At 34.2% G+C, this 9,291-nt stretch overlaps 2 protein-coding genes across 2 annotated transcripts in view; one reads left to right on the top strand and one right to left on the bottom strand.

The window, feature by feature from the left end:
* The first annotated feature begins 3,273 nt into the window (after nucleotides 1-3,273).
* Nucleotides 3,274-4,660, top strand: LOC136025282 (uncharacterized). The gene has a single exon (XM_065701165.1). It carries the CDS (start codon nucleotides 3,805-3,807, stop codon nucleotides 4,492-4,494), a length of 690 nt encoding a protein of 229 aa, XP_065557237.1. The 5' UTR covers nucleotides 3,274-3,804; the 3' UTR covers nucleotides 4,495-4,660.
* A 4,278-nt stretch (nucleotides 4,661-8,938) lies between these two features.
* The window catches only part of LOC136025280 (uncharacterized), a gene marked incomplete in the record, with an annotated part of 60,602 nt that continues 60,249 nt past the window's right edge, over nucleotides 8,939-9,291 (bottom strand). The window contains 1 exon segment of the mRNA XM_065701164.1: nucleotides 8,939-9,069. Within this exon segment, the coding sequence (XP_065557236.1) occupies nucleotides 8,960-9,069 (110 nt within the window).

The following is a 9,291-nucleotide window of genomic DNA, read 5'->3' as shown; positions in this document are numbered from 1 at the left end:
ACTTCTAATCTTGACCTTGCATCGGAGGTTCTACAATACAAGCTCAAACAGAAGCATATTAATGTGAATTGTATAGTGATATTTCTCTATGATGGTAAACGAAGATTTACCGAACGAATTGCTAAACTAAAAATTCTCCCCAAGTTTAATACAATTATTGCAATCAAATTAAAAAAGAGGGGCTTGACAATATTTCAGCAAGAATTTTTTGATCTGTCAGGAAATGTTACCTTAAAAGAACATATTGGCCCTATTTCAGAGAGAATATTTGAAACACGTTTGAACAACCTAAAAGGTTCAGATGTTTTGGTATCAACGTGGGAGCTCCCATCATTTGTTGTAACAAAGAAGGAGAATGATAGGATCAAATACTATGGCCCTGATCAACACACAATTCTAGTATATGCTGAAAAATACAACTTTACTGTCAAATATGTGCCACCGCTAAATGACGGAGCAAAGTGGGGAACTTATACAAATGACAGCAGGATTTACTCAGGTGAGATGCCACGCTAGCAAAATTTAACCAGGTGAAAGACAGTTATTATCTAAGCCAATTAGTGAATTAAAGGCAGGGAAAAAGACTACAGCCATGTACATCCATGCTAAAAAGTGTGCTTTTACTCCATTGGTTCATTTCTGTGACGCATTTTTATAAGCTAATACAATTGTTCCTCATTAATGGACACATAAATAATCTTCTTAAAGCTTCATTGGTTTTAAGAAAAATATTAAATTTGGAAACTATTTCAAAGGATGAGCGTGCAATATTCAAATACTAATTGCTTCTTTATTGCGAATTTTTATTCGTATTGTTATATATTCTCATTATTATATTCTTATTATTATTATTCGCATTATTATATGTTATTGCATATTCGTATTATTATTTTTATTATATTCTAATATTATATTTTATGAAATGAAAAAGAAAGAAAAGCTTTTGAGTCACAACAATTTTTCAAAGGCAAATTATCTATTTCAATGTTGTTGAACATACAAGATAATTTTGTTAAGTTGAAAAAAAATCATAAAAATTATATTTAAATTGCGGAAAAAAAGCAAAGAAACAAAAAAAAATAATTCAAAATTCACGAGAGGGGAGTGTTTTCCTAGGCGTAAGAATTTCTTGTACTTGATGTAAAAAGTAAATGGCTTTGATGCTAGAATAAGTTATGCACTTTATATTAAAAAAGAGCAGCACTTTCGTTAACCAGCTGTACCAATCATTTTAAAACCGATAGGTTTTAGTCAAAATTTAAGTCAAATGCTAGAAGCTGGCTAGAGGAACTTTCTCAAAAAAGGAATAATATTAAATCTTTACTTTAATAAAACAGAGCAAGTATACTAAAAACTGTAGTTAGCATAAATCAGTCCTCCCCAGCGCAGCTAAATGAGCGTTTTCTAAAAACTTGCTAAAGAATATGCTTATTGTGGCTCGGGAAGTTCCTAGCAGAAGGCCGGAGAAGCTCAAAATGATGCAATTAGAACCTCAATAATTTTCAACAATGCGATTAAATATAGTAAAAATGACTATCTTAGTTTCGTTTAACATGTGTTGATGACTTTTGGGTCCCCTACACCGTTTCTTCAGGCTTCCACGTTGACACTAAGCTGGTCGTCATATATGGATTTTTATTTTAAAATAAACTAAATTTGCAATTTAAATTAAGGATTCAACTTTGGCCACTGAACTTTAGTGTATCTTCAATACTTATTTTCTGGACTTCGTCAACTTATTTTTACAGTAATTTGCTTCTTGGCCATTTTCAGTTATTTGTTCCGGCTGTAGAGCTTCGACGTTCCAGCATTCGTGCGAAAACACTTGGGGCCAGTGTGGAGCAGGATGTTGAGCCAGTAATTGTTTACCTCTTATTTGAGAGAGGTTGACTCCTTTTTTTCATCAATCCACAACAGAAAGTTAAATACATGGCCACTGCTACAAGGTCAAATAACTTGTGCAAAGTGGTTCAATTAAATAATTAATTCACAAAATCAACAACATAAAAATGAAGACAGCAATGAAGGAGAAAAAGGAAAAAAAACACTAAACGATGATGCTCACAAGAAACCCATTCTTACCCTGACTCTCGACTAAGGAAAAACTTTTTGACCTTTGACCTAAACGATAAATCTGTTTTATAGCCCCAAAAATGGTGTCAAAAAGGCTATTCCAGAGAGTTACAGTTACGTGACGAAACAAAAGTCCCTTACTGGATTACAATAAACCCTTAATTGTAAGGTTCCAAAGCCAAAATTTGACTAACTGAATACCAATAAATTCCTTTTCTGTCTCATCCGTGTTTTTTTGACGAAAGCGGATGGATAGAAGCATGAGATGGATGAAAAAAACAAAACCTAAGACACCCTAAATGGATGGAATTAAAGGTGGATAGAAGCATGAAATGTACAAAAAAAAAGACTCAGAAATACTCTAAGCATGATATTAAAAATGAAGAGAAAATAAACTTAAAAATTATTTTAAAACAAAAAGAACAAAGACTAACGTTATAGCTAAATACTAACAGGAAACACCTTGTGTATGAGGAGATTAGCCAGCTAAAAGGTTTCAAGCTAAAATATACAAAAATATGGAATTTCGCCTTTCCTTTTAGAAGAAAGATCACAGATGCGTGTTAAGCTGTTTGTTTTTTTTCCTCAGGGGTTATCCTGTAGAATCAACGGCACTAAAAACTCGAAATACTGGTCATTCCAACGGATATAACGAGTTTTAGTGCCCTTTTTTTTATTAATCATTAGACAGTGCCAGAGCAGAACCACGTTTTCTGCCGTTTAACGACAGCGAACTACAATTTTGACTAAAATAGGGCAAAGCTGCTACCACTTGAAAAATTTGAGATAGCCCGATTTAAAATTCTTGAAAAAACTATATTTGATTTCCCACTTTTCGACGCAGTAATGCCACACAGTTGCGCATTAGTTTCTGAAGAGTCAAAGAGTCCATATAAAATAAACGGTTAATATAGACATTTATTTCAGATCTACATTTTACCAAGGTGATTCACATGATGTTTGATAAAACAATGTGCAGAGATGTTAATTCGCATCAGCTATTATGGAGCTTAACCATTGGGTCATTATTTAGGTGGGAGGGTTTCCTAATGCCTTAAAAAAGTGCATTTTTATTCCAAAATCCTCTAACTTTCTGTGAAGATTCAGGTAGAAATAAAAGAGATTCATAAATTGGGGGGGGGGGTTGATAAATTAATTCTGAGGCTACTTTAAGTTTGATTAAACAAGTTTGAGCAAAAAGTGAGTGGTTTATGCAATGGCCGTCACCTTCATATATAGGACAATATATGTCCCTTTAAAGTATTAACGCCACTTTTTCCTTATGTTAAGAAACAACTTGTTCTTTTCTGTATTCAAATTCATATCAGGCGCTTTATCATAGAATTACGATCAAGAAATGAAAGGATTAAGAAAATATTTTATATTTCAGGTCAAAAGGGATTGGTTGCAAGAGGGGAAGTTCACCTTGGATCAGCTGGAAATTGGGCAACCGATATTGCAGAAGAGTATAGAGATTTTATCTATCCTCACTTAGTGGATGGAGTTAAATTTGCCGTGCCCCCTCCAACTAGAAAGCCTTATTGGTATGCGTTTGTATTACCGTTTCGATACGCAGCGTGGATAGCTATTGGATTATGCATAATTTTTGGCGGTTTGGTTAATTGGATCATTGCCAAGCTGTGTTTTCTTCCGATAAATAATAAAACTAATCCCTGGAAAGACATATGGTTCTCAGCAACATATAATTTTGGAGCTTTAGTTGCAAGAACCATGCCAACCGATCATTCTCCTGCTCCAGCAAGGTTATTTAACCTATCAAGAATTCTAGCCTACTTTTTCATAACTGCCGCATTCACATCTTCTATAATTAGCTACTTGTCTGTACCGATACCAGAAGACCCAATAGATTCAATCAAACGAGTTGCTGAGTCAGATTTAACAATTTCTGGAATTCCAGACTATTATGATCTGTATATAAACTCTGTTGATCCTTACATGGTCCAAAGTTTGCAAAGATACAACAAAACAGACGAAAATTTCGACCAGTTCGCCTATGTAAATGCAAGGCTAGGGGCTTGTATAGACAGTGAAAGAATACTAAGCTACTATACTCAAGTAATCTACAAAGACAGATTTAATAACCCGACAATTCATATTGTGAAACAAGATATAGCAATGGCACAAAACGTGGCACTGGCCCCAAAGAACTCAATTTACACAGACGCGTTCTCAAATATCTCTATTCGTCTTTTTGGAAGTGGCCTACATCAGTTCTGGACTAAAGAGGCTGTCCTTATAGCTAAGAAAAAGTATGAAAGCTTCCAACCTGATCTTTATGAGGAAAAGAAGTTTAATTTGAAAAGTTTTCAAGCGCCGTTTATAGCCTGGCTTTTTATGTTAGTGGTCTCCATTACGGTTTTTATCTTTGAAAGATGCTATCCTGATTATGATCTTGGATAAAGATAAGGTCCTAAGGTTTACAATTAAGTGTAAAATTCCAGTTTGGTAAACTCAACCGAGATAACAAGCATAATTCATTTTAAATCTGGATTATATCTCAACGTTTTCATATAGTGATAAAGATGATTAAAGTTTTGTTTCCTATATGCAAATATATTTAGTTTGTACTTGGTCATTATTTTGTAAAACTTAAAAAGTCAAAAATTAGTTTATTATTTAATGGTTGACATTTTTTCATCGGTTGAGGTACTAATTCTTTATTTCAGGGGAAATCCCTACCCTGCTAAGAAAACTTGATAATCGGCTCATAAAAAAAATCTCGGTTTAACTGTACCAATTACCAAAAGAAAAACGTTTTCTTTTTCCTGTGCATGCTTTAGTATTTAACTATCAATAATCGTCATAGATATATTTAGATGTTGCGGTGACTGTTGTGTTGGACTTACACAGCTCCGCTATTTCATTATTTGTCATAGATAAACAGAGTATTAAACTATAATCACTATTTGTACTATTTGAAACAGCATGCAAAGGTTCAAATACCCATACCAACAAAGGGTGTAATGTGAATGTCACAAACGGTACACAATAATTTATCATAGGAAAAAGTATACATATTTTATTTTTACGAAATTCAAATTTTTGGGCCTGACACTAAAAATCTGTTATTAATTTTAACTAATGAAATTGATCTTATTGGGAAAATTGACTAGCAATAGATCATATCAAACAAGGGTAAGGAGTAACCCGGCTCAATAGTAAACGAAGTTCAAAAAAACGAAAATTTGATACTAATAGATACATCAAAAGAATCGAATCTTCATGCTGATTTTAAATATACAAGTTTCATTAAATTTAGTCTTGCTTATCAAAAGTTACGAGCCTGAGAAAATTTGCCTTGTTTTGGAAAATAGGGGGAAACACCACCTAAAAGTCATTGAATCTTAACGAAAATCACACCATCAGATTCAGCGTATCAGAGGATCCTACTGTAGAAGTTTCAAGCTCCGATCTACAAAAATGTGGAACTTAGTGTTTTTGGCCAGAAGACCGGTCACGGGTGCGTGTTTATTTGTTGGTGCGCGTTTTTTCCCCAGGGGTGATCGTTTCGACCAAGTGGTCCTAGAGTGTCTCGAGAGGGCTCATTCTAACGGAAATTAAAAGTTCTAGTGCCCTTTTTAAGCGACACAAAAAAATTGGAGGGCACCTAGGACCCCTTCCTTGCTCATTTTTTTCCAAAGTCAACGGATCAAAATTTTTAAATAGCCATTTTGTTTAACATAGTCGAAAAACATGGTAACCTTGTCTTTTTGCTGACTTACTCCCCCACAGTCCCCAGAGGGAGCGGCTGCAAGTTACAAACTTTGACCAGCCTTTACATACAGTAATGGTTATTTGGAAGTGTACATAACTTTTCAGAAGGATGTTTTGGTTGGGGAGGGTGGGGGTTGAGGGGAGGCGGCTACGTGGGAAGATCTTTCCTTGGAGGAACTTGTCATGGGAGAAGAGAAATTCTAATAAGATAGCGCTGGATTTTCAAGTATTATTTTTTAAGGAACAATGAAAACGTAAAAGTTTTTTCCACTGAAAGTAATTGACCAGCATTAAAACTAAAAACAAAAAGAGATTGCTACGCATATCCTAAATTCATCTCTTCCTAAATACCTCGCTATTTCCGCTAAAGTATTTTTTGTAATTTCAATTATTTATTCTACAGCCTTTGTGATTCACGGGTCATTCTTAATGAATTGGGACAAATTTAACCTTTAGTGTAAAGAGCGAGGTACTGATGAGGGGGTGAACCCCCTCATTTATGTAATAAAAACATGAGGATACAAATTTCGTTACGTAAGCTAATTTATAAGTTACGTATATCTTTTACTAATAAAAACATTCGTAAAAAATTAAAAGTTCTAGTTGTCTTTTTAAGTAACCAAAAGATCGAAGGGCAACTAGGCTTCCTACCCCGCTCCTTTTTTTCTCAATATCATTCGATCAAACTATGAGAAAGCCATTTAGCCAAAAAAAATATATATACAAATTTCGTTTTAATTATTCCTCTGCGGAGGGCTAAAATCAAAACATGCATTGATTCAAAAACGTTCAGAAAATAAATAAAAAAAAACAAGTTTTTTTTAACTGAAAGTAGGAGCGACATTAAAACTTAAAACGAACAGAAATTGCTCCGTGCATGAAAGAGGCTGTTTCCTCCTCAACGTCCCGCTCTTTACGCTAAAGTTATTTACTGTTTTACAAAGTAGAATTGAGAGAAAGAGTCAAACTTTAGCGTAAAGAGCGGGACGTTGAGGAGGGAACAACCCCTGCTGGATCAAAATTCCGCTTCAGCTATAATTTTTTTTTGTCGATGATGCACTTTTTGGGAACTCTACCTTCAGTTTGTATACCAACGCAAGTTACTGAGACACACGAGTCTTTTTTTGATAATATTTTTTCGTCACTAGATGTCTTAGATAATTCGGTGATGGTTAGTGATATTTCTGTCCATTTCCTTACTATTTCCCGATATAAGAACGCTGATTAAGCGCAGCGAATAGCCTCGCCATCTAATCTCTCATTTTTCCGTTTTGGTGATACTGAGCTGAGTCTACTTAATTCTCGTCTGACTGATCAGCCATGGGATAGATTGGTTTCTGAATCAGATTTTAACGACTCTTTTGATTTCTTTTATGATTTAGTGAAAGAAGGTATCCTAGAAGTTTGCCATCAGAAACCAGGGCCCCATACTTCGAAAAGGAATCCGTGAATGACGCCGCTGAATTCGTGGATGATTCCAGGTCTTAATTAAAGCTTATGAAGGTAAAATTATTTTTAAAAGCTTTCCAAGGCTTTATCATCAGCAACTCACCATCAACAGTCCAAGGCCTATAGAAGTATATTTAATTCTTCGTGTCGGAAGGCCAAGTCTCAGCATTATCATAGGAAATTTTCTGATTGTTGGAAAGGATGTTAGGAATACAGGGTATAGAATTAATTCGGTTCTTATACCTACTCCCCCTCTGTCTTCAGTTCCAACAACGCTGATAGTCATTAATAAAACTGTCCAAGAAGAAGAAGATGTTAAGCTGGAAATTATCTCTTATTTTGCTAATATAGGGAAGACGACTGCTTCCTCTGCAACATCTAGCGGTGATTTCAGATCCTATTTCAGACCTCATGTTTCAATTCAATTGTATTGAACTCTGTTTCTGAGTTTGAGGGAGCTCGTACTATGAGTGCTTTTAAAGGATCATCGTCTTCAGGATCAGAGAGAATCAGGGCAGAAACTCTGAGCTCTTAGACTTCGATGTATTAGCCCACAAAAAATAAAACAAGAACATCAACAGCAAACAAACAAGCAGATAAACACGGCTCTGTGATCATTCTTCTCGGAAAAATGGCAAAATTTCGCATTTTTACAGGTAGACTTCTGCAATATGGTCCTTTGGCTGAATCTGACGGTTTAATTTCCAAAAGGATCATTAGCCTTTTTGATGGCCCCTTTTCAAAAAGATTATTAGCCCGTTTTCAAAAATCAGGCAAATTTTTTCAGTGTCACGACTTTCGGTGGCTTGTTTTAAATTTAATGAATTTTATATATTTAGGATGACGATAAAACGCCAGTTCTTTTGAACTGAATGTTGTTATGAGAAATCTAGTTCAGAGCTTCGGTAACTATTAGCACCAGTCGCTCCTTACTTACAGTTCGCTACCAAGAACTTTTTGAGGTAGACAAAAACTAGTCGATCATTTCAATTAACACGACCAACTACCATTATCTGCACGAACAAATACAGCACATATTTTGGCCAAGGACCAAACCTACGATGATACTATAGCATCCATATGATTCTTCAGTTTCATTTATCTTGCTAAATGGCAGCTAAATTTAAGAAAAAACATCGTCTAATTTCTTGCTAAAATATCTATATCATAAAATTTTTCCAGGATGCCATTTATTCTATGTGTATTAATTATCTTTCGTTAACTTTAAACTCAATACACTTCAAAAGATCCAACTGCATTATTGCAATTTTTTGAAACAATTTTGGCTTAATTTTGTATAATTACGTAGATTTACATCTTTGAACTGCTTAGATTATGATAAATTACAAAACTACTAACGAAGTCACTTAATTAAAAGCAGAAGGTGGTTGAATTCAAGTACCGAAAACTAAAAAAAACCTTTAGTGACGTGCCAAGTGCTTTCATTTAAATAAAATATTTTTTGCCTAAGGGCGTCAGTTTTACCGCTAATAATTTTTGCAAGGTTCATCATTATGGAAGTGAGTGCAGTCAAAATTGAAGTTCTCACATAAAATAAAATTTCTTCAACTATGGAGGGAGAAATTTTCACAAATAAAATATTAAACGCATTTTTTTTCAATATTTCTAAATTGAATCTTTGAACCCTAAAAAAATAATTAGTTCCAAATAACAAAATAAATCGATTGAAAAAAAAGTTTAATCAATCTATATAGTACAACAGATCTGTTAAGCTACCGACACACAATTTTATGTCAAGGCCTCTCAAACCTTTAGAGCGATGACAGTTTATCTTGCACTGTAGTTTTTCCCCTATAAGAGAAAAGTAAATACAAATATTTATATGAGAGAACTCTGACAAATTAAAGACTCTGAGATTAAAAAGCTGGAAGCAAATTATTGCTTGGTGCTTAAATGAACCATTAATAAAAAAAGAGGAAGTGCAAAGAACAGAGAGAAAAGGAGTGATTAAATGAATAAGAATATGATAGTAGATAGTAAATAAGAGAAAGTTTGTAATTAAAAGCTAAAAAA

Source organism: Artemia franciscana, chromosome 3, assembly GCF_032884065.1.
Source record: "Artemia franciscana chromosome 3, ASM3288406v1, whole genome shotgun sequence".
Taxonomy (NCBI): domain Eukaryota; kingdom Metazoa; phylum Arthropoda; class Branchiopoda; order Anostraca; family Artemiidae; genus Artemia; species Artemia franciscana.
This window is presented reverse-complemented; position numbering and strand designations above follow the sequence as displayed.